At 41.4% G+C, this 23,884-nt stretch overlaps 1 protein-coding gene across 6 annotated transcripts in view; it reads left to right on the forward strand.

Annotated features, from left to right (window-relative positions):
- Positions 1-23,884, forward strand: part of FRAS1 (Fraser extracellular matrix complex subunit 1) — a 448,933-nt gene that overhangs the window by 351,941 nt on the left and 73,108 nt on the right. For 5 of the 6 annotated variants that reach the window (XR_014023287.1, XM_081304117.1, XM_081304119.1 and 2 more), the window contains 9 exons: positions 990-1,138; positions 1,422-1,584; positions 3,315-3,450; positions 7,427-7,617; positions 8,620-8,773; positions 10,196-10,459; positions 12,714-12,902; positions 14,429-14,548; positions 14,825-15,004. Coding sequence is in view for 5 of the 6 variants with exons in the window: in XM_081304117.1 (XP_081160243.1) it covers positions 990-1,138; positions 1,422-1,584; positions 3,315-3,450; positions 7,427-7,617; positions 8,620-8,773; positions 10,196-10,459; positions 12,714-12,902; positions 14,429-14,548; positions 14,825-15,004 (1,546 nt within the window). In the remaining variant the exon portion in view is untranslated. The remainder of the gene's footprint in view (positions 1-989; positions 1,139-1,421; positions 1,585-3,314; positions 3,451-7,426; positions 7,618-8,619; positions 8,774-10,195; positions 10,460-12,713; positions 12,903-14,428; positions 14,549-14,824; positions 15,005-23,884) is intronic. The other variant, XM_081304120.1, reaches the window with a different exon arrangement.

The following is a 23,884-nucleotide window of genomic DNA, read 5'->3' on the forward strand; positions in this document are numbered from 1 at the left end:
TAGATAAAGAAAATGTGGTGTATACATACAATGAAATACGTATGTATATTCCATTGTATGTATACACCAATGTATACATACAATTGTATGCATACAATTGTGTGTTTTATTTCTCAATAAAAAGACAGTTTTATTTCTCAATAAACAATGCACCCCTTGGGGGGTGAGCACCCACAGATTCACTTCTAATAGAATGAAATCTGCAAGACTAAAATGCTTTCCTTAATCCAGCATCTTACCATGTTGAATATTAAAGTGAGTCATTAACTAAGCTAAAGACTTTCTGTTCTTCCTGTACCACAGACTTTTGTCATTGTACACTGTATTCTATGTTACAATAGAATGTTGTTACTCAAGGCATGGAGGTGCACACCTATAATTCTAGTAACTCGCAGGCTGAGGCAGGAGGATTCCAAGTTTGAGGCCTGCCTGTACAATGTGGCGAGACCTGAGCAACTTACTGAGAACCTATGTCAATAAAAATAAAAATTTATAAGGGTTTAGGGACATAGCTCAGTGGTAAAGCACACCTCTCTTTACTCTCCAGTGAGGAAAAAAAAAAGTTTAAAAAAGAAAAATATTATTGGAATTTTACCTGTTTCCAAAATACAAACTGACCTTAAAGACTCTAGAAGCAACCTATACCTGTGTTTACAGATAATGACTTATAGCTGATCATGTTTCGTTCTTCACTAGATACTCGTAATCACAACAAAAACTTTGCGTGGCCCTTGTGGTAATGGTAAAGTGGGTCCATACCTAAAGTGCTCTTCCTCCACTGTTATTTTGAGAGACTCTTGGAAGAAGGCATTATCAGAGAGGCAGTTTAGGAGCAGTAAATGCTAAGGTTAGAAATGGTGTTGCTTTATGACAAAGGGAAAGAGACTTTTACCATTAGCAGAGAGGGAAGTGCCTACAGATCTTTAACTGCTGAAGTACTGGTTCCTACAAATGTGCCTTCATGTCCTGACTCATATTTGCCTGATTAGGATGATTCTTCCCCCGACTCAGAGATCTGGATTCAGTTAAGTTCTCTGCCCATGTATGGTGCTCTCTTAAGGACCTCAGGATCTGAGGTGGAGGAACTCTCAGAGGTTTCCAATTTCACCATGGAGGACATCAACAACAAGAACATTAGGTAACCACTTTGTTTATTTGTATTTTTAAAGATTGCATTAAACTAGCTGGGGATGTCACTCAGTGGTAGAGTTCTTGCCTAGCATCTGGAGGTAGTGGGTTTGATCCAAAGAACTGCAGGGAAAAAAAGAAGAGTATTTATTAATTGTATTAAAATATTTAAGCTACTGTCTGTAATTTCTTCAAACAATACATTGTTTCTGGCCCCGTTTTAATAACAAAATTCAACTTCCCCAGCTTGTCATTATGGCTCATTCTTTGGAGTCTTCTTTTGGCCTTTGTAGATACTCAGCTGTATTTGAGACAGATGGTCATGTGGTTACTGACAGCTTCCGCTTCTCTGTCTCTGACATGGACCACAACCATCTGGACAATCAGATATTTACCGTCACAATCACTCCTGCCAAGAGTCCACCTCCAGTCATCGCTTTCGCCGACCTCATCACGGTAAACAGTTCTCAGATCAATGAGCAGTGAATGCTGTGGGGAGCTGGAGTCCTGGGGGATGTAAATAGAGGGTTTCTGCCTGAGTAGGTTGCCATGTTTTTCCCCCAGATATCTAGGCAGCGATGTCAAGAAATGCATGGTTTTCAATCATGAGTTTTTCAAAAAGTATAAAAATAATTATATCCAAAAGTTCAAATCATTCTATTCACAAGTCAGTCAACAAATGTTTATGTGCTCAATATTGTTATAATTGGGAGTAAAATTGAAGTAGAATGCATCTTAGAGGAGTTTGCAATCTAACGTTGGTAGTAACTAAAACACAGACAGTACCTCCAGTCACTCCTTAGATCTAGCGAATATTTATCACTAAACAATATTAACAGATCCTTGGAGGAAGAGGGGCAATATAATGAGCCTTCATCACTGACATTATCCAATTATCCAAACATAAGTTCAAGTACCAGCTCTGTTACTTACTATCGGAGTGATGTTGGACCTAGTACTTAATTGTTCTTAGTCTCAGTTTCTTCATCTTTAAAATTACTCTTCTGGCTGGGCACCATGGGGCACACCTGTAATTCCAGCAACTTGGGAGACTGAGGCAAAAAGATCACAGTTTAAGGTAAGCCTGGCAACTTAGTGAGACTCTGACTCAAAAATAAAGATAAAAAAGGCTGGGGGTGTAGCTCAATAGTAGAGCACCCCTGGGTTCAATCTCCAGTATTATGCACATATACACAAAAATATTTCTCTGATAATTAATAAGATAGTATGGATCACCCTTAGCACAGACCTGGTTGGTGCATGGTAGGGCTTTTATGAAAGTAAGTTTGTTTTCCTCTTTCCACTTTAAATACCTATCATAATGTTAAAAGCTTGGGAGTTTTTCTAGTTTTGTCAAGCAACTGAAAATTCACAAGACTCTGAATGGTTTCTAGATGGTTTTGATAGTCTTCCCATTTTTTCATTTTCCACACCTTGGGGAAACCGCTTGGACCCTCTCTCTTCCCTGAGTCCCACATTTCAATTTATAGATCTTCCTACAGTTAGCCAAGAGTTGTTCAAAGTGGAATGGCTTGACTGTTTCCAGTAGGTCAGCAAAAAGCACCAGGCTTATGTTGCAGAGTTAGCATATAAAACAGAGCCCTAAAGGAAAAAAGTAGTTTGAGCAACTGCTTATACTTATACTGATTTATTTTCTTTCTTGACATTAAGATAAGCATTAGCTTTCAGATATGATGAACCCTTTCTTCCCACACACCTATAAATATACAATGTAAGGAAATAAATGGCACTTTTATTCTGGATGGTAACACCTATAGGACAGTCACCCCCATGGAGCCCCGGGAGGACTGGATCTATCATTCTCTGGCTGTGGACTTTTGAATGTCGATGCTGTAAGAAGGCAGCCATCCTGTTGTGCAGCTGCACTGGGGAGGGTGATTGGAATGGGCCAGAGCTGCTTTATAACCAGATCCATCATTGAATGAAGTGCAACTTTGAAGGGAGTCGTGGAAGTCATCGTGTCTGAGTGTATCTTTGAAAGGCGCTGAAAGATTGCCTGGCTTCAGCAGCATGCACATTGCTCATCTCGTCTGTAGAGGATCTGCCTCCTCTCAGAAGTGGAATTGGTGCTGGAAGGTCACCCCAGGCAGCACTTTTCAATTCAGTTCTTTTCTTATTGCAGTTATGTGCAACTGTCCAAGGACTCTGCATTCTCTCTTCCTTAGGTTGATGAGGGAGGGAGAGCCCCACTCTCCTTTCACCATTTCTTTGCGACTGATGATTATGAGAACCTCCAGGGAGATGCCATCATTAAGCTAAGCGCGTTGCCCAAATATGGCTGCATTGAGAACAGAGGAACAGGTAATAGTAGTAGCTTTGCTGTAGATCTTTGTTCAAGATCTGGAAAGAAAGGCGTGTGGAGGGAGAACTTGTAGTCCCATTCAACCTGGTGATGGAGAACTAATGAGAAATGGAAACATTTCAATGAGATGAAAGGAGGGAAGGTTTCATTCATTCAACAAAAATTTACCAAGCATTTTCTGTGGACAGTGCATTTTAAAGCATTAGGGAAACACCAGTAAACAAAACAAAAGAAAACCCTTACCTTCAAAGTGCTTTAGATTCTAGTGGAGGAAGACAAAATAATAATAATTATGAGAAAATTGAGTAAGATGTTAGAAGGTGAAAATGCTGTGGATAATATAGGTCAGGCAGAGGAATTTGGAATGCTAGCCATGAGGGCAGAGGGTCTTTTGGATAACTTTCAGAACTAAGTTGTCAAAGAGAAAAAAATTTCTCTCTTTATTGTGAGGCAGCTGCAGTTTAGCTGACCATAGTGTATGTAGCATCTCTTCCTATGGCTATGACATGAATTGAAATGCATGCTGTCTATCTCTGACCCTCTTCAATATCCCTCCTGCTCCACCATCTGCCCTTGGACCCACTGGTGTTAATCACAGAGAAGGAGAAGCAAAAAGACATGTACTGTCCACAAGCCCCCTGAGACCTACCATGACTGGCAGTTGAGACAGCTCAGGGCAGGTTGCTGTATGGCTGCCTCAGCAATGAGATTCCTGAGCACTGGTGCTTGGCTCTAATTGACATGTAGCTAGTAGCTCCCACAGAGAGACCACTGACTGCAGGTGTCTGTGGTCAGCATGGTGCCTGGGATTTGAGCCTGGAGACTGGAAACTCATTTAAATTAGTCATGTTTTCCTATCAGAACTCTTGGAACTTTTCCCTGTCTTGCCTTTCAGTGTGTGTACTCAGATTTGCTTATCGCTGAATTAGGTTTGTTTTAACAAATGTTTGTGTTAGATACGATGGATGTACAGCTAAATAACATAGACCCTGCCTTGAAAGGGAGACAGGTATGAAGATTGATCAATTATGATAAATGACAAATGCCTGCTAGGGAAAGGAGCAAAGCTCTAAGAGAATATGTAAAACAAAGCAGTTGCTTTTGCCTTGGAAGCTAGTAAAGTCAGAGGAAGTGGCATTTGAGCTGGAACATAAAGGATTCATGGGAGTCACTATGGGCAGAAGGATAATGGCATTTCTTGCAATGGAAAGAGCATGCACATAGTGAGAAATCATGAAGGGATGTTGCCCCCGCCCCAATCATGTGTTTTTTTTTTTTTCTTATGAAGCCTTTGTAACACTGTTTTACATTTATCTGGAACACATGATGGAGCATAAGCATGCTATGTAGAGGGGTAAGTAGCTCACTGGCCCAAAAGTTAAAATTCTAACAAGACTCATCCTCTTTAGAAAGTACCTCCCTCACCTGGAGGGCAACAACTTCAAAGGTCCTATTGTAGGGTATTGGTGTAGCCTGTAAATTTGCATTTTTCTCTAGCTAAGAGGTGATATCATGGCTGCTGGCCCAGGGGACATACTTAGAGGAGAAGCACTTCTCTGCAGTTTCATGGGTATGAACCTGAAATTAAGGAAAAAGGCATTCAGGGGAGCAAAATCGTCCTCCCAGGTTATATCAGCTAAGGACTAAGGACCCTTCCCTTTGTTTCATGGGGGTGGGGGGACTTTTGCCTCTGTTTGGAATTGAGTCTCTCTCTCTCTCTCTCTCTCTCTCTCTCTCTCTCTCTCTCTCTCACACACACACACACACACACACACACACATATATATATATATATATATATATAAAACTAGCTATCTAAATTCAGAACCCAGCTGATCAGAAGAATATATTTTTAAAAACTGTTAGAAGAAGGAGCTTTGACTTCTTACCAAAAAGAAGGGGAGAGACAGAATGACTGTCACATTAGGTATGAAATTTAACAGCATTTTCCCTTAGTACTGCTACAAACAGGACAGGACTCACCTCAGTACCTCTGCATTAGTAGGTGTCCGTAATGATAGCCTGAATGCATCAAGAACTATTTAATTTGCATATAGTAGATTCTGTTTGAGAAGGCAGGGAAGCACATTGATAAGAATTATTTATGTCAAAAAAAAATAGTGCCGTTTTAAAAGTGTAAGGATTGGTGCTAAAGCTTCAGCAACCTATTCACCTGTTACATAGTTAGTTCTCCAATTATTAAAAATATGGCTTTATTAGATGTGTGTGTATTTATGGAGCATCATTTGCTTTACTTAGCTATTTTTGACCTGAATAAAGAAGATACATTTTCTCTATTTATAGTGATCAATGGAAAGAGAAAGTAAAAATTGGAAGCTATTTTAGCAGTTCTCTCTGGAAATCCTGAACTGTATGTCCTAGTCACTGGTCACTTAGATTTCTCTATTTTTCTGATAAATCAGTTGGAAGGGTAAATAAAATTCACATATTGAAGGGAAAAAAGTCTCAAGTTCTTCTTTCAAATCATTTTTATAAAAACTTTTCATTCTAGTCTTTTTGTCCAGATGCCAATGAAGATGGCACTGCCTATAATTCAGGAAGTTAATGGCCTTTTAATTTGTGATCTGATATTTGCAAAGAATCATGGAGAAGGGAAGGAAAACCTTTCCTGCTTTCACATCTGCCAACTACACTTTTCTTTGTTGATATATATCCAGGAAATTGTTTGAAGTCACAAGGGTTTCTTTTTTCTCCTGTCTTTAGAAGAAAATTGTGGTAACAATTTAAAATCAATTAGATGGGCTCGGGTTATGGTCAAGTAAAAGACAAGATATCCATCATTTAGACATTTCTTATTCTTCTGTTTGGCCTTTTAACATGTTTGGGTTGGGATGAGAAGAAGAGGAAACTGGAGCTAGCACTTTCTGTGGAGTTCTGAATGGTAACCGGGCATCTCAACACCTGAATAGCATCTATGTCAGTCAGCTTTCCATTGCTGTAAGAACATCTGAGATAAATCAAGAAAGACAAGGTTTATTTTGATTCATGGTCACTTAGTCCCTTTGTTCTGGGGTCTGTTGTGAAGCATTGCGTCATGGCTGGGAGCATGTGTTGGAGCAAAGCTGCTGCTCATCTCATGGCTGGGATGCAAAAGAGAGAGAGGATGGGGCTAGGATGCCAATTCCCCTTCTAGAGTACTCCCCCAGTGATGGGAAGACCACTCACTAGGCTCCATCTCTTAAAGCCTCCGCCACCTCCAGTAGCACAGTCTGGGAACCAAGTCTTTAATACATGACCCTTTTATAAATGTTTATCCAAAACATAGCAGCATCTGAGCTCTGAATGGGACCAAGCATCTCGGTGCCTGAATTGTACCTGAATGTCATGATACATAACCTGAGCATCACAGTAGTACTGGTATATTCTCCCACAGGTTGGGATCTAGCATGCAAAGGTTTCATTAAGAAACGAAGAGGTCAGAGGTGCCTTGAATAAAAAAGTTAAATATAGTTAACTGTATGTGTGTGTGTGTGTGTGTGTGTGTGTGTGTGTGTGTATCCAGAAAGAGAGAGAGAGAGAGAGAGAGAGAGAGAGAGAATGTTCTTCTTGCAGGATAAACCAGATAGAGTGGTTTCGAAATGGGCTAGGGTTTAAGGTAGAACCTTGGCTATTATATTGTTACATAACACAAGACGCATGAAAGATTCCTAACAAAATGACCACTGATTCTGTGCTATATAAAATAAAAACACTCTTGAGTGCTTTCACATATATCATCTCATTTGGTTACCTGTGGAGTCAGCAGGGCAGGTATATCCATTTATAGATGAGAAATAGAGAAACTGGAATCATCCCAAGCCTCCTAATTCCTGGTCTTGTGTTTGCCCACTCTCCTAGCTTTGTCCTCAAGCATGTTTTCATCTTGTGTTGAAAAGAACGTCTCATTTTCTAGTTGAGTCTAGTAATCAGCAATCAATGAATCAAGGTGAAAGTCTTCTCTTGATGTTGATGCAGGTGATCGTTTTGGCCCCGGAGCTACCAGTGACCTAGAGGCATCATTCCCTATTCAAGATATCCTAGAAAACTACATTTACTACTTTCAGAGTGTTCATGAAAGCATCGAGCCAACACATGACATTTTTAGTTTTTATGTGAGTGATGGAGCCAGTCGCTCGGAAATTCACAGCATCAACATCACCATTGAGGTAACGACTTTGGAATTTGGAAAAGTTGAGGCTTTGTCCACCCAGTATCTTACCACTAGATTTCTTTTGATGGACTCAAAAGCAAAAGATTGGATTTGACTTTGAATTTTAAAACATAACCCTGACCTTCAGCAAGCTTATGGAATTAAGGTTGGCATTTAGGGAAGGTCTGAGTTGAAAATCTGAATTTCTATTTCAGGATAAAATTTATTCGTCCTGTGTGAAAACAGTTTGTGAGAGTCAGAAAAGCCTTGTCAGTCCCACTCTAGATGAAAACCAACATATGCCTCATTTTCTGTGAAATATAGGCCTTCATATGTGTTTGATTCTGCATGCACACTTGCCTTTTCTTATATTTTAATGCATTTATTCATTCCATTGCAACATCAAAGAAACATGATCCTGGATTCTGTATTCAAGTTTTCATTTGAGCAACTACAGTCTTGTCCTACCACCCCAGGAACAGAGAGAAAAGATAAATCTGAATGGATTACCCTGTGCCTTGGGAATTTAAACCCAATGACACCTTTAGAATCTTAAGGGACAGTAGTGGATGGGGGTTGAGAAATAGCATGAGAAAGTCACAGTCAAATATGGTGTCTTTCTATGGCTACTGTAATGTGCTTAGAGTTTTTAAACATGATTCTGAGTTCAAATAGTAATGATTTGAATAGTAAATCTCTTGATCCCCCAAATATATTTGCGCTTCTCAAAACATGACCATAGTTTTGATCTAGAAGAAATGCTTATTATAACTATGGGAAATATTTTGGAAGTTTTTTTGTAGAATGCTTCTTTTCGAAGGGACATGTTGTTTATGTGGCTTTCTCTTTTGTCTCTTCAAACTAATCATTTTGATTAGGAGGTGAAGATGGTAACACTTTAAATGCTATTTTAATAGTGAAAGTTTCTGCAACAGTGATACTTTCTCTGAATAATGTGCTTTTACTTTCTTCTGAAACCAATGTCTCTGTGAGACTGAATATTTTATGCTTTAATCAGAGGAAGAACGATGAGCCTCCCAGGATGACCTTGCGGCCCCTTGGAGTATGGCTGAGCTCTGGAGTGGTGATAAGCAATTCTTCTCTGAGCCTGCAAGACCTGGACACCCCAGATAATGAGCTGATTTTTGTATTGACAAAAAAGCCCGACCATGGTAGGACACAAACTGCTGTAGAAAGCTTCTTAATTGAGGTGCCTGATGGGTTATTAAAATAAGCACATAGATTTCAGGTGGTTATTTCTTTGCCTTTACTATATATAGTCCATTATTTACATAAAGTATAATCAGATTCACAGCTAACTAATATTCTTTGGAGTCAGGGTAGACGTTGATTGTTTAAAAAGCCTGAATCCTACATAATTGGTATCTCTGACATTTAATTTCAACTGTTTTCTTGCTTTCCTTTGTAACTTCAAGCAGAACAGCTTTCAACATTTGCATCTCCTCTTTCAGAGCAGGCACAGGTAGATAATCTCAAGCCATCTCTGGTAGCTTCTTAGCATGCTAGATTTCTCTATGAGCTTCTTCCCTTTCCAGAGAGAGCACTTTTCCTGATTTAAACTAGGTAGAGAAAGTACTGTGGGGATCTTCTACTCACCTATTTCTGAGCTCCGTCACCCAGGTATTAGCAAAAGATCTGGAGCCGGGGTGGTGTGTCTCAATCTATGTAACACCTACTGGCCTTTCAAAGATGAAATTGTTGCTGTTGATGGGAGGTTAACAGAAGAGGCTGTTGGCCTTTGCATTTTAGCTTGCTTTCATTCACTGTCACTTTCACTAATAAAGCACTTTAACTGTCCCATTAGGGTACATGACCCTTGAAAACAGAAAAACAAGCCTCAATATAAAGATGCTTAGTGTATTTCTGAATTTAAGAGGAATTTAAAACATATTCCCATCTCTCGTTCCACATACCCTAATAGAAAGACAGGGAGTGAAGACAGCTATTTTCACTTTGCAGAAGGGAAAAATAAAGTTTAGATAATGAAGTGAGTTTGAATTCAGGAGGGAGATGTGATTCCTAAGCTGCTATATTGCACCATCCATTTGTGTCTCTTTAAGAGATTTTTTTAAACCAGGAAAAGAACAACTTTGTCTTTATAGATGAGGCCAGAGGTCAGCCCATGCTTACTTGTAAAATGCTAAGTTGTTGCCACTAAGAGTGTCTGAGGGGCCTGGTATTCTATCCAGGCTCATACTGGTTGGCATAAGTGGAAAATGTTTTGGTGCCATATATATTCTTCCTTCCTTCTTTCCTTCCTTTCTTCCTTCCTTCCTTCCTTCCTTCCCTCCCTCCCTCCCTTCCTCCCTTCCTTCCTTCCTTCGTACTGGGAATTGAACTTAGGGCCCCTGAACCACTGAGTCACATCCCGGGCCCTATTTTTTGTATTTTATTTAGAGACAGGATCTCACTGAGTTGCTTAGTGCCTCGATTTTGCTGGCTTTGAACTCGCAATCCTCCTGCCTCAGCCTCCTGAGCTGCTGGGATTAGAGGCACGCACCACCATGCACAGCTTGGTACCATATATATTCAACCATTGCTTCTTTGTCTTTTTTTAAAATTTCCTTCCTTAGGTCATCTACTCCGGAGACTTATTGCTTCTGAGCCTCTAGAGAATGGGACAGTTTTAGCCCATGGTTCCTCCTTCACCTACCAGGATGTCCTGGCTGGGCTGATTGGGTACATGCCTAGTAACTCTGGTATAGCAGTGGATGAGTTCCGTTTCTCGCTCACTGATGGCCTCCATGTGGACACAGGGAGGATGGAGGTCTACATAGAACTGCCCACAAGTGATACTCCCCGATTGGCTGTGAACCGAGGCCTACAGCTCTCAGCAGGTACCACAGAAGAAGAGGAGAGATGGCCTTGCTTCTTCTATCCTCATTTCTTTTTTGGCCAGTGTCCAGTACCTCTTTTCAAGTTGGTGCTGTGGGTGGATCTGAAACTAGCTATTCAATACTTGGGGAGACTAGGATTTTGGAGAACCTGTTGTTTTAGGGATACTGAGAATTATGTATGATAGATGTGAGCCTCTGAAATTCCTTGGACCAGATGTCTCTGTAAATTTAAGGAAAATTTGCAAAGAATTTATAGTATTTTCAGTGTCCTCAAAAAATCTTAATTTATCCAACTACTCCCAGGCCCAGGTTTCCTGTAGTGTTACTTCTGTTCAGCCAACCCCATGGAAAGCAAGAGCAAAAGATATCTAGCAAATTTCAGAATGCTTATTTTTTTAAAAAGTCATGGAGGGATAGTTTGGGGAAGGAGGGATCGTATATTAAAATGGACTATGCAAATAATAGAGAATTATTCAATATGATTTCCAGTATCTAACTTTCACAGTTTTGCCATATGTTAGCAACACTGAAGGACCTGCAACTATTATTAGTCTTAGACTCTGCAGTAGGAAATTAAGAAACTAGGGAGTGAGCCTTTTGCTAGCCTTTCTGCATCATGCTAGGATTGTGTTGTCTATTCTTAGTTTCACATGTAGTTTATTGCCACAGTCTGGCTGGGCACAAAATCACGAGCCACCACACACCTTGTAGATTCAAACAGCAACTCTTTTTTCCGAACTCACACCTGCACTCTACACACCTACACACGTTCTGGGGAAATTCACATTCTGGGCAAAATCCACGTACTCCACCAGGCTCTAATCAGCAGGATACGCCCTATTCCCAGCAGGGTACGCCTTAAACCTGGAACCGCCCTAAACCCAAGGAGCAGGATACTCCCTAAAACCTGATCCACCCTAAACCAGGATCCGCCCTGGTCCTTAAGCAAGGTCACCTTACTCAAGCATACATGCAATGTCACTGCAAATGACCTGAGTCTAAGACAAGCCCATTTCCACAATGGAGAGTCCTTCCTCTAAGCAACATGGGGTAGGCTGACAAGAAAATTTCGATGTGTCATTCCTACTTGGCAATGGCTCTCAGCAGTTTATATTGAAAAACATATGGTATGATAGTATTTAAAACTTTGAGCATTCCCAGAAGCCCTGCATATCAAGTCTAGGATTCAACTTTACCCTTATTACAAGCTAGCCTATTACTGTTTCATGGATGCTGATAGAAGACACGAGATTCCTCCATCAGAAACAAAGTACTTTGTTCCTCAGAGTACTACAGGCAGCATGGATGTCAGCAAGTTTGCCCTGCATTCCTCTACCCTTCAAGTCCCATGGGGGTGATGCAGATGGCCCACATGGATGCCTTTACTTGCAGTGTGGTATATTACTGGAGAGGAACTTTGAGCTTGGAGAACTTTCCACATCATAGCAAGAAAGTTTGACCTTTGTCCCAGAGGAAGATAGTACCTCATCCCTCAAGGTTCCTTGCTGAGAGATGGTCTGAGTAAAGTGGTCAGGGCTGGGCATTGAAGGTGTCATCCAGTAAGATCATTAGCAATGTTCAGGGCTTATGGTGCACTGCAGCTCCAAACTCCAGGAATCATGACACATGAATGACGAGTATCTACTTTTCTAGAATTTACTATTTTAAACATAAGAAAATGGCAGAACAGGGAAGCAAAAGGGCAAGACCTTGAGAAGAAGTGTTTTCCAGTAGGGAGTGCTTTGCCTCCAGCCCTGATACCTGTGCAGCAGGTCACCTGGCTCCTGATACTCAGTTTATCCTCTTATTCAGAAGCACTGATTTTGACAACTCCATCTGAGAAAACAACATCTCAGATATGTTTATGAGTTTATGTGAAGCTGTTTTTTTTTTCCTCAAAACAATAATTCAATTAAATCCAAGCAGATTTCATCATAGATCTAAAGGTTATTTGCATCACAGAACTAGGAGTTATTACATAGATCCAGGTACTAACTGATAGGCCACTGGGTAGAATGAGTCTCGGGAAAGTAAAAATAGATAAGAAAAGCAAAGGAGCTCAGATCTAAGTTCAAGAGACTATTTCATTTAGGGTGATTAAATTATTCATTTGGAAACTGAGAAGGGGAAGTACCTGGTGCAGAGGCCTCCAAAAAAATGTATGATAATTTAGCCTCTAGTCTCCTGAAATCATTTGACTTGCCATTTGAAGGAACCAATGGAGAATGACCTCCTCTTTTCCATTCATTTTCAGGATCTGTAGCCCGCATCACAGAACAGCACCTGAAAGTGACAGACACTGACTCAGATGACCGTCAGGTTATGTACATCATGAAGGAAGATCCTGGTGCAGGACGCCTGCAGAAGGTTAAGCATGACAGCCTGGAGCAAGTCTCTGTGAAAGGTCCCATCCGAAGTTTCACCCAGGCAGACATTAACCAAGGTCAGCCAGTTCTCTCTGCCTACCCAGGCTTCCCTGGACTCCACCCACAATAGGAAAGTGGGAGTTAAAGCCTGGTAGCCTGAGGCAGTAAACCATGCCTGTTTTGTTTTGAATAAAAGCTGAGTTACAGCTTCTTTTTTTTTTCTCTTGGTCTCCATTTTTTGTTGTTGTTGTCAAAAGAAAAAAACAGAGAGAGAGAGAGAGAGAGAGAGAGGAAGAAGAAGAGTTATCTTTCTTGGCAAAAAAAAGTGCATGCTTTGACATAACATTAATTAAACTGAAGGCAATTATGGAGGAGAAAAAAGTCATTTTGACTTGTTATGATGCTAAAAAGTGTGTGTGAAGAGGAAAAGAAAAAAGAAGTGAGTTGGGATGGATTAAGGTGAAAATTATGCCTTCCTTAGGTGAGCAATTTATATCTCTTTTCAGCTCCCCAAAGAGCACAAGTTAATGAACTAAGCAAAATAGAAGGGCATAAATCGGAGCTGCCTGGAGGAAATTACACGGCTCATCCCTCCTTCAGGAAATGCTGATGTAATGTGAAGGCATAAATGTTAAATGCTACGTACTTACTGTACAGTGCTTTCAGGGGATGTAAAAGGGAAAAAAGTTAGTCTTGTGGCGGGGAGGGGGGGGTGGGGGGGGGAGTTGTCCAAAGTCATGTGATGCATGTGATGATGTGCAGTTCCTTTTAGAGGTAGAAATTTGCCCCTGAAGAGCAGAAACAAGGGTCCCACCCAGGCACAAATACCTGAAATTCATAGTACCTGAATTCTCATCAGATCTGTCTGAGCTTCAGTGAAGGGGGAGGAAGAGACAAAGAATAGGAATTCACTTATTATTCCGTGCTTCTGTGTCTCCTGGTAAAAAATGAGATAGGACACCTCTTCCCAGAGGTTTAGTTACATTGATGGGTACATATAAATGATGCTGTGGGTTAACAAAAATGCAATGCCTTATAGTTCTCCCTTTGGATCCTTTTGAGCTCTTTGTGGAGTTTATTTGTGTGCTTCTGTATTTTCTGCTGGTTAGAGTCCACATCACTGCATGTATGGTTCAGTGAAGAGTGAAGAACGCTGAAAAAGGGGCTGCAGCATCCTTTTGCCTTGGGATCGGGATAAATAGCAGGGCCACTCCAAGTGATGTGGGTGTGGTTGGTGCACATTTTGCACACTGGGCAGTTCTGTCGTGAGACCTCCTTAGAGGCTAGGCCTTAATCATAGAAATGTCATTTTAAGAAGCCAAGCTTCAGCCATAAGAAATGTCACTTGAAGTGAATTTGTTATGAGGATGTCTTTGGGTGTGAGCAAATCCATGGTGGGAGGGCAAATGGAGGAAATGAAAAATTGAGATTAAAATGTCAAAAGTGGTATCAAAGTGATTTCATTGGTGTGAATACCAAATGTCAAAGGTAATATCAAAGTGACTCATTGGTGTGAATACCAATTGAGGTCCCTTCTTGCTCCAGAAATAAGGGCAGAAAACATTAATAACAAATCTTGATTTTTTTTTTTTCCTTTTTATAGGGCAGATAGAATTCAGTCATGGAACAGGAGAACCTGGTGGGAGCTTTGCTTTTAAATTTGATGTGGTTGATGGAGAAGGCAACAAATTGACTGACCAGTCATTTTCCATCAGTATTTTAGGTAAGGAGGTGTAATGTTTTCTAGTGCAAAAATACTTCAGCAGTTCTGAAGTTTACACTGTGGTCACCTTGAATCTTGAATTCTTCCCTTCACCTAGTCAGCATAAAAGTTGAAAATCATACCACCTGTATGGTTGCGTAGCTTTGGCTTCCTGGTGAGGTCCCTGAGGGACTGGCTTGAGGATCTCTTTGATCCTAACCCTGGCTAGCAGGCCTAGAACTGAAGAAAGGAGGCTGAAAAGATCTCACTTTGAATCATTATCTCTGATACTTTCAGAGGACAAATCCCCACCAGTGATCATAAACAATAAAGGGCTAGTCTTGGATGAAAACTCAGTGAAGAAAATCACCACTCTCCAGCTCTCAGCCACTGACCAGGACAGTGAGCCTGCAGAATTGACCTATAGAATCACCAGGCAGCCGCAGCTGGGCCACTTGGAACATGCAGCATCCCCGGGTATGTCTATCATCTCTTGCTTCATCCAACCAAAAGTTAGATTTTTAAGAAGTGTTGGAGATAGCTAAATCAGGTGCACGTGTACACCTAGAATCTTCCTCAATTTGTTCTTGGTTTCTGCCTCACTAATTTGACCATTCCGTACTGTATTGTATTATATGTAACATACAGTAGGTACTCAATAATTACTTGGTGAAAGTGAATAAAAAATTTTAATTTGGGGTCAGGGGTATGAACACATGCTTAACATACATGAGGAACTGGGTTTGATCCTTGGCATCACACACAAAAAAATTCAATTTTATGTTGGCAATCTTATCTCCATAATTAGTCAATTCCTATAAAGTAAACACCGAATGCTATTCATCTACATTCCCCTGAGCACCTGGCATGGTGCAATATTCTGTGCGTCAAATTTCAATTCAGAGGCCTGGGGTTGTACCTCAGTGGTTGAGTGCCTGCCTCGAATGCATGAAGCACTGGGTTCGATCCTCAGCACCACATAAAAATAAATAAATAATGAAACAAAGATATTGTGCCCATCTACAACTAAAAAAATTTAAAATTAAAAAAAAAATGGGGCTGGGATTGTGGCTCAGTGGTAGAGCGCTCGCCTAGCACCGGCGGGCGCAGGTTTGATCCTCAGCACCACATAAAAATGGAGATATTGTGTTGTGCCATCTACATCTAAAAAAATAAATATTTTAAAAAAATTCAGTTCAGAGGCTGGAATGGTAGAGTGCATGTTTAGTGTGCTGAAGACCTGGATAATCCCCAGCACCAAAAAATAAATAAAATTAAAAATTAAAAAAAATTAAAAAAAAATAAATTCAGTTCAACAAATAGTGACACAGCATGTATACTAAGCAAGATTCTAGTTTAGCTGTGACTTGGGAAATAAGATGAATGAGCTACAATCCTTGCTCTCCAGAGTACTCTATTGGGTAAGATAAGGAACTTCTGCAGATAAGTACAACTCAGGGAAGGCTACAGATGTTTAGAGAAAGGTATAAACATAGAGTCATAGAAGTTCACAAATGAGAGTGTCTACGTTGGGTAAGAAAGTGCACTGGGGTGGCATTTAAGAATGCATTAGAAGATGGAGTTTGGGCAGAGAGGATTTGTGTTGTTTTCAGTGTTGGGAGCAAATTCAAAAAAGAAAGAGTGGGCCAGTTTGGCTGGAGCATATATTCTGAAATAGTAGAAGACAGGGCTCATGGGTAGATTGAGATTTTATGGCAGGCCATCAGAATTGGGAGAAGTAGTCTCTCCTTGAGGCAATAGGAAACAGTGATCTACTGTAGAATTTTGAGCAAGGAAGAGAGTGAAGTTCATCGGGCAGCATCCAGCAGGATGAACTGAGGAGAGGGCAAAGAGGCAGTGAGAGTGTTAGGAAGTTTCTATACTGGGCCAGGGAGAAAGTCGTGAGGCTTCACCTGGAGGGGCAGTAGTGAGAAGAGCAAAGAGAAACAACCTGGGACCTAGGAAGGGAGCAGTCAGTAGGCATTCACTGATTGAAGGAGGGAAGAAGGAAAGAAGGAGTTTCAGGGGAGACCCTGTATGGCTTGGCAGCTGAATAAATGTGAGGGATAAGAGATACTTGCTGAGTAAACAATCTGAAGATAGAATTGTCTTTATTTGTTAGAATATAGAAACCATGACAACTTGCTAGAGATTGAGATTTTCATTATTTTTCTTTGGCTTTTGAGTTAACAGATTCTTCATTCAACCAGGAAAATATCAAAACAGGGCAAGTACTTGCCCTTATAGTACTCATTTCAATGTGGAGACTCAGACAGTAAACAAACAAGCAAACAAATATATTGTATAACAGGTGTGGATGAGTGTTAGGGACAAGGGTGTTCCCAGTGTGCACAGGAAGAAGGGGATGAGGCAAGTCCTCCCTCATAATCAGAGGACACTTGAGTGGAGATCTGAAGAGAGAGAGCCAGGCACTCTGAGGAATATAAAAGAGCATACCAGTCTGGGGGAATCAGCAAGTGTAAATATCTGGAATAAAATTCATCCAGGCAGAGATAGTAAGAAGATCAGTATGGTGGCAGCAGGGGTTGGTGAGGAATGAGCTGCCAAAGGTAGAGGGTGATCTGGCAGAGGAGGTGAGGGTAGAGACTTCTCTGGGTTCAGGGTGATGGTGGAGGAGGAGGTGTTGTATGTATAGGGTAGGAGGGCATGGAAGGGAATGGACATATTGGCTAAAATTCCTAATGCAAATTAAAGCAGGTGGCCTTCCTTTTTGTCCCCAAGTTCCTGGGAAAGTATGCAGATCAGCACCCTCAAGACCTTGGCTGCATGAGATATTTGATAACTAATTCATGAGTTAATTGCTTCTGCCAGAATTCTGTCAGGTTGTTGATTGTATCTCTCCAAAGATGAAAGGGCAGACTCTTGGCTGTTGTGCTAAGCAACTGCATGCATACTGCACAGCCCTTTAAAAACCTCAAGGCTTTGCAAGGCATTGCCCGTTGTCCACCTGCTGGTAAGTTGCAGCCCTTACTCTCCTCTGACCCCAGGCTGGTGAAGAGGACTGGGAGCTATGGGACTCCAAATTCCCCTTTTCTTTTTCACAGCTGTCAGACTTCACTAGGCTTTAAAATCTGGTTATCAAGGTCAAGCCAGTTCTGCTTCAGGAGACATCAGTAGGTAATCATGCTGCTCCCTCCTCCTGGGACAGTACCCTCCAAGAATGGGAGGATGTCCCATTTACCTGGGACAGTCCTTCACCTGCTCTTTCCCAACAGGCTTAACTTCCTAATCCATGTCTTTTCCTGTCCTGACCAGGTTTTCTTAATCTGCCTCTTTCTAGTAACTCTAAGCAGGTACAAGGATCCAGCCCCCTCCTCTTTACTCCTGGGGCCCCTCCCCATTGCCAATAGGGCAGGGCATCCCTGCCCCTCCCTCATCCTAATCCCACATTGATCCTTCCCTCTTTCCCCCAGGTGAGAATGTTTCCATGAAAATGATCCTTTTAAATGTCAAAGATCTTCCTTTAGAGGAAGTACATGTGGATTACTTGTCAGCCTCTCTGAAGGCTAGAGCTTAAAGCATGTGTCTTATTAGGTAAGGATGGGTCTAGCAGGAGTTGAGGTTGGGAGGGGCCTGTTCTTTCTAAGATGATCAGAGCAGCCTCTAGGGCAATGTCCTCAGAGCAGGTGCTGAGCCATTTGGGAGTCCTATGCCTGCTGGAATAGCATTAGGCACCAGTGTGAGCAGACTCCATCTTGATGCCTCACTATGAAATGGACTTATCCTCATGCTGTCAAGCCGATTGTAATTGATCATCCACCTTAAACAGAAAAGGTACAGAATTCCTCTTTTCTTCCCTGAGCCTCTGCAGGGAGCCCCGTGTGCATCTGTACTGTGATGAAGACAGTCTGGACCTACTACCACTGAGAGGCTAACCTGGCAGTCAAGTCCCCACTCTTGCTGTCCTTCAAGGTTGAGGAACAGCACCCTCACAACAGGGTTTCCCTTCTCCCCTCAACCCAAAGACTTTGTTTTTCTTAGGAAATTAGAATAAGGATTAGAATTAACGAAGATAGAAGCTAAACTGATGGAAGCAAGAGACCTCAAAATGCAGTGGCTTAGCCAGGAAATGTGTTTTTTCTCAGAGAATAAACCAGAGGCCCACCGAGGTGGCTTAGTGATCCTCAACACCAGGCTTCCATCTCTGATTCAAGGAGACCACTGTAGTTATCACCCTCTGCCAGCAGGAAAGGAGAAAAGGCCCGGAGAGCCTCATATCCATTCCTCTTTTAGGAGCATTGCTGGAAGAACACACATCACTTTTGTGTGACCACAGCTGTGCAAAGCTGAGAGGTAGCTGACAAATGTAGCCTCTAACTGGGCAGCCAATTGCTTACCTTGAAGTCAGAAGCCATCTGTTTTAGGAAGAAGAGAAAAACTATTGGAATATAGCAATCTCCAGCACAGCACTGGTCCTCAAGGGATAGGTCATGTGGTCATCACCTCTGTGATACAAGTTGTCATGCATCATAGATGTGACTTAGATGGGTGAGGCGGTGGGGGTAGCAGTGGCTGACGGAGCATTTAGAGGACAGAGACGGGATGCTAAATGTCCTGCAATGAATAGGTTACATCCTGAACCAAATAACTGTTCTGCCTAGATGGCTAATAGGGATATTAGTGAAAAACAGTAGACTGAGGCATATAATCCAAAATCTGAATCCTTGTCTTAATTTTAATTTTATCCCCATTAGAGAATGTTGATATTAGCACAGTTGCATTAAACGTTGACCCCACAACTCTCAATACCTCACTGATTTCAGGCCCACCCCAAGTGCTTCAGGAAAAGTTAAATAGTTGCTCTCTGAAATACTTCAAAGAGGACTACCTCCTGCTGGCATTCCCTTGCCAGTTCAACAAACCCTCTTCCAAGGCTGAAGTGACATAATGGTTTCTTGGCCAGACCAAGAAAAGTCCTATATGATCTGTCAAAATTCCTAAAGACACTTAAGCATCAAGGAAAAACATTGCCTGCTGCTGGGTAGCCAGGTGGCTCCTTAGTGCATCAATAAGTCAGGTAGTCCCAGATGGTTTCCTCTCCCGGAAACCTGTCCTCTGTCATGGCACTGGTAGCCAAATCTGAGCCTCAGATGAGGGCATCTTAGCAGGGAAGACAGTTTGACTCCTAAACCACAGGAATATGGCAACAGAGGACATAAAGACAGGTCTTCATGATTCTCCTTGAGATGCTGACAGAAGAAAAGTGCTGTTCATGAGGCTGAACTTCCTCAGCCTGTTTCACACCTGAATCAGGTTTCAGAGATGAAATTTCCCGCCCTTCTGGGAACTTTGAATGAAGACCTGTGTATTTTTCCTCCAGTCTGAGAGATATATGTTCACCTTAGGATACAGTCTTCCTCTTCAATCTTAAAATCACTCAAATGAGTGATTCTACCCCCAATGAATGGAAAGTCCTTTTGTCACTTGTTTTCTAATCACCAGAAGATTTTCCCATAAAAGTGAGCACCCAAGGAGGAGCCCTCGAGTCCGAAGTCCTTGGGTCCTCTGGCTGTCGTGAAACCTCATAGGGGAAGTTTTTCTCTAACAGTGAGCGTGTGAGGGAGCTTCCCATAATGTTTTCACTTTCTGCCTTGTACTTGCTGCCAAATCTTTACTTCTTGAAGAAGGTAAATTAAGCTCCTAAAAAAAAGTGAATTACCTTTCAAACGTGCATCTCTTCCCTTTCCCTACCTCAATTCATTAATGTGACTCCTGGCCTTTTAAATTCCCTTCTGAAAGTCCTCAGAGAAGTGGGCATTTTGCCCAGAAACCATAATATCACCTAAATTAGATTTCAGAATGGAATGATAGCATCACGAGAGGCCACATGGCCACAGAGAATGCTCTAATCGGTGAATGCACAGTTAGAGAGAGGTCAAAGTGGGGGTCTCAAGGCAGTGTCATAGGCTTGGCTCGTCCACCCCAGTGATTCAGACCGTCCTGCTTTTCAGGTTGCCTCCTGGGATATATGAGCTGCAGTTGATTTAGCTTCTTCTATTGTGCATGCAGGGTTAGATCATTCCACTTCCTCACCTCTTGCTAGTTTTATGTTTTGAGGAGGTTGGTCTGTGCTTGATATCCTCATATATGGTGAAATTGCTAACTAGGGGTGTGAAGCATTATTTTTATTCACTAGATATAAATAGTTCTTTCATTAGTATGTCCACTGAGTTTCCCTCATTAAAAATACGGTAGAATTTACGTGGCTTCAGATATCACTGCACAGATCAAATAAGCTCCAATACATGGTCTTATTATCATCTATCATTTTATCTGCTATCTCCGAGGTGGCTATACTGTTATAGTTTTAGAGATGTCAAAGAATAAAATATGATAAAATAAGGCTCTGTGTTATATGACTTGCTTTAGCTGTGTGACTCATGTAGAGCAGAAAAGAAAGAGAGAGAGAAACCAAAGCAAAAGAAACCAAACCAAAGATTGTTCTTTCAACTTTTCTCTTATATTAGTGGTTCTCTGCCTTTTCTGAACATTAGAGTCACAGAGGATGTGTTTAAAAATAATGATACTCAGGCTCCACCCAGACCCATAAATAAAAGTTCCTGAGGGTTGTACATGAATGTCTTTTTTAAACACCTTTGATTAGTCCGTGTTCTGCTGATGTGACAAAATATTTGAGACAATTATCTTTTATTTTATAAAGAAAAGAGGTTTATTTAACTCACAGTTTTGAAAACTCAAAGCCCAAGATCAGACATCCCCATCTGCTCAGCTTCTGGTGAGGTTTCTCATAGCTATGACAACATGGTGGACAGCAAAATGTTAACAGCTTGTGTGAGGGGGAGAGATTATATGGTGAGACAGGAAACCAGAATGGTTTGGCCAGTCTTGCTATTTTTATTTTTTTATTTTTTTTTTAAATTATTTTATTGTTGGTTGTTCAAAACATTACATAGTTCTTAATATACCATATTTCACAGATTGATTCAAGTGGGTTATGAACTCCCATTTTTACAGGAACTCTCTCGTACAGTACCCTCTCATTCACCCAGATAGTACCTCCAATGACCTAGTGACCTCCCAGTTGGTCCCACCTCTCAAAGTTTCCACCACTTGTTAATACCACCACATTGGGACCAAGTTTCCATCACACAAAACATTTGGGGGACACACTCACACTATATGCAAACCACAGCACATCCCCAGGAGATTCTGATTCCAGGCTGAGATGTAATTATATGCACGATACTCTATCATATTAGAAGAGGCTTCTTTCATGGTTTGGATCTGAAGAGTCCCCCCAAAGCCTAATGTGTTAAAAGCTTAGTCCCCAATGCAGCAATGGTCAGAGGTGGAGCTTTTGGAAAGTGCTTGGATCATAAAGACTCTGACCTCGTCAATGGATTAACCCATCGATAGCTGAATGGACTACTGGGAAGTGATGAAAACTAGGTGGTGAGACATGGTTGGAGGAAGTAGGTCATTGGAAACATGCCCTAAAAGGACATTTCTTATCCTCAGCCTCTCCTTCCACCCTTGCCCTGTCCCCAGTTTCTCTGTTTCCTGGCTGCCATAAGCAGAGCAGCTTTCCTCCACCATGCCCTTCCACCATGTACTGCCTCACTTTAGGACCAAAGCAAAATAGCTGGTGCTGGCCATGTGCTGAAACTCTGAAACCCTGAGCCAAAACAAGTCTTTCTTCCTTTATGTTGTTTATGTCTAGTATTTTAGTCATAGTGACAAAAAGCTGATTAATACAGTTTATTCCCTCTCTTCCTCCCTTCAACAAGCATTCATTGAGTAGCTACTAAAATAAAAAAAAACAAGCTATGTTTTGGAAGTAAGAGACATGTAAACAAATATGTGCAAATGTGTCACAGTAGCTGTGACAACAACATGACAGAGGACCATGGAAATCTCCCACCTTGGAGAGGGTGGGAGTTGTCAGGAAAGACTTCTCAGAGGTGATGCTTTACCAAAGGTGTGCTCTTTTTCCACCTTCTTTAGGTGTTGTGACACCAACCAAAATAGGATGCACCTGTTGTTAGTTTGGGCTTTCCCTGAGAGGAGAGGTGCATGGGTAGCTAGGGATGCTGTTTTTAAAAAAGTGCTAAACTGCACAGCTTAAACCACAAAAGTTATTTTCTCACAGTTTTGGAGGCCAGAAGTTGGAGATCAAGGTGTGGGTGGGGTTGGTTGGTTGTGAGGGCTATGAAGGAAGTGTGTGTTCCAGGTATCTCTCCTTATCACGTAGGTGGACATCTTCATGCTCACGTGGTATGCTCCCCATAAGGATCGGTATCCATATTTCCCTTTCTAATGGTGCCATCCATATTGAATCAGGTACCACCCTCATGACTTGATTTTATCTGATTAAATCTACAATGACCCCACATTCTGAGGCACTTCAGCATATGAATTTGGGATAAGAAGAAGGTGCAATTGCAATTCAACCCATAACAAGAGGCTTCAGAGAAAATCTGAAGCAGGAAAGAAGAGGGTCTCCCACAACATGAACAAAGACACGACACAGGCAGCAAATGCAGAGTCACCCGCGGCTGTGCTGAATGCAGGCGACTGGGGCATCACGTGACATCGTGTTAAGAAGGCAATTTCTCTGGAGATGCTTTATTCCCGCACCACTTCCCTGACCTGGACTGAGCCTTCTCTAACATGTAGGCCTTCCAGGGGAATTGGAAAAACTGACAGGGTTAATGTGGGTCTCAGTAATACTGCCAGATATATAGTTTAGCCAGCAGGTTGGTGACCGAAAACACCTTCAATGGGATTAAAAGCCTTCAAGTATTTCAAACAACTACTTGCTGTGACAGCCAGGAGGGAAATACGTTATTCAAAACACCAGCTTGCTGGCAAGTGAGTAGCTGACATCTTCCAATACCCAATTAGCAAAGGCTAAAATTTAAAAAATAAAAGTGTATAGGGATTGAAAATCTGTGCTCAGTAGAACCTCCTAGAGACAGAGTATAGCAGAGGTACTAAATATATTCACCAGAGATGGTTTGAGCACCTGACATGTGGCAGGCACTGCTCTAGGAGAACATCAGTGAAGAAGCAAGAAGAATCCTTGCCCCCTTGAAGCCTGCGTGCGACATCAGCTTGTTTCCCTCTGGCATGTAAATATGGTTATCATTTAAATAATTTTAAACTCCGTCCAAATCAGTATTTCAGACAAGAAAGAGGCTGAAGTCAATAAAGTATTTTAGAAGGAATGATTCATATATATATAATGGTGATGTTTCAGTGATAGGTGTATTTCTTTCCTACTTTTCTGTGTTTTTCACGTTTTCTTTAATAGGCATGTATTACTTCTATATTGAAAGAGAGCTAAAGAAAAAGGGTAAAGCCAAGAAGCTCCTG

This window comes from Spermophilus citellus, assembly GCF_964194105.1.
Source record: "Spermophilus citellus genome assembly, chromosome: 8".
Lineage (NCBI taxonomy): Eukaryota > Metazoa > Chordata > Mammalia > Rodentia > Sciuridae > Spermophilus > Spermophilus citellus.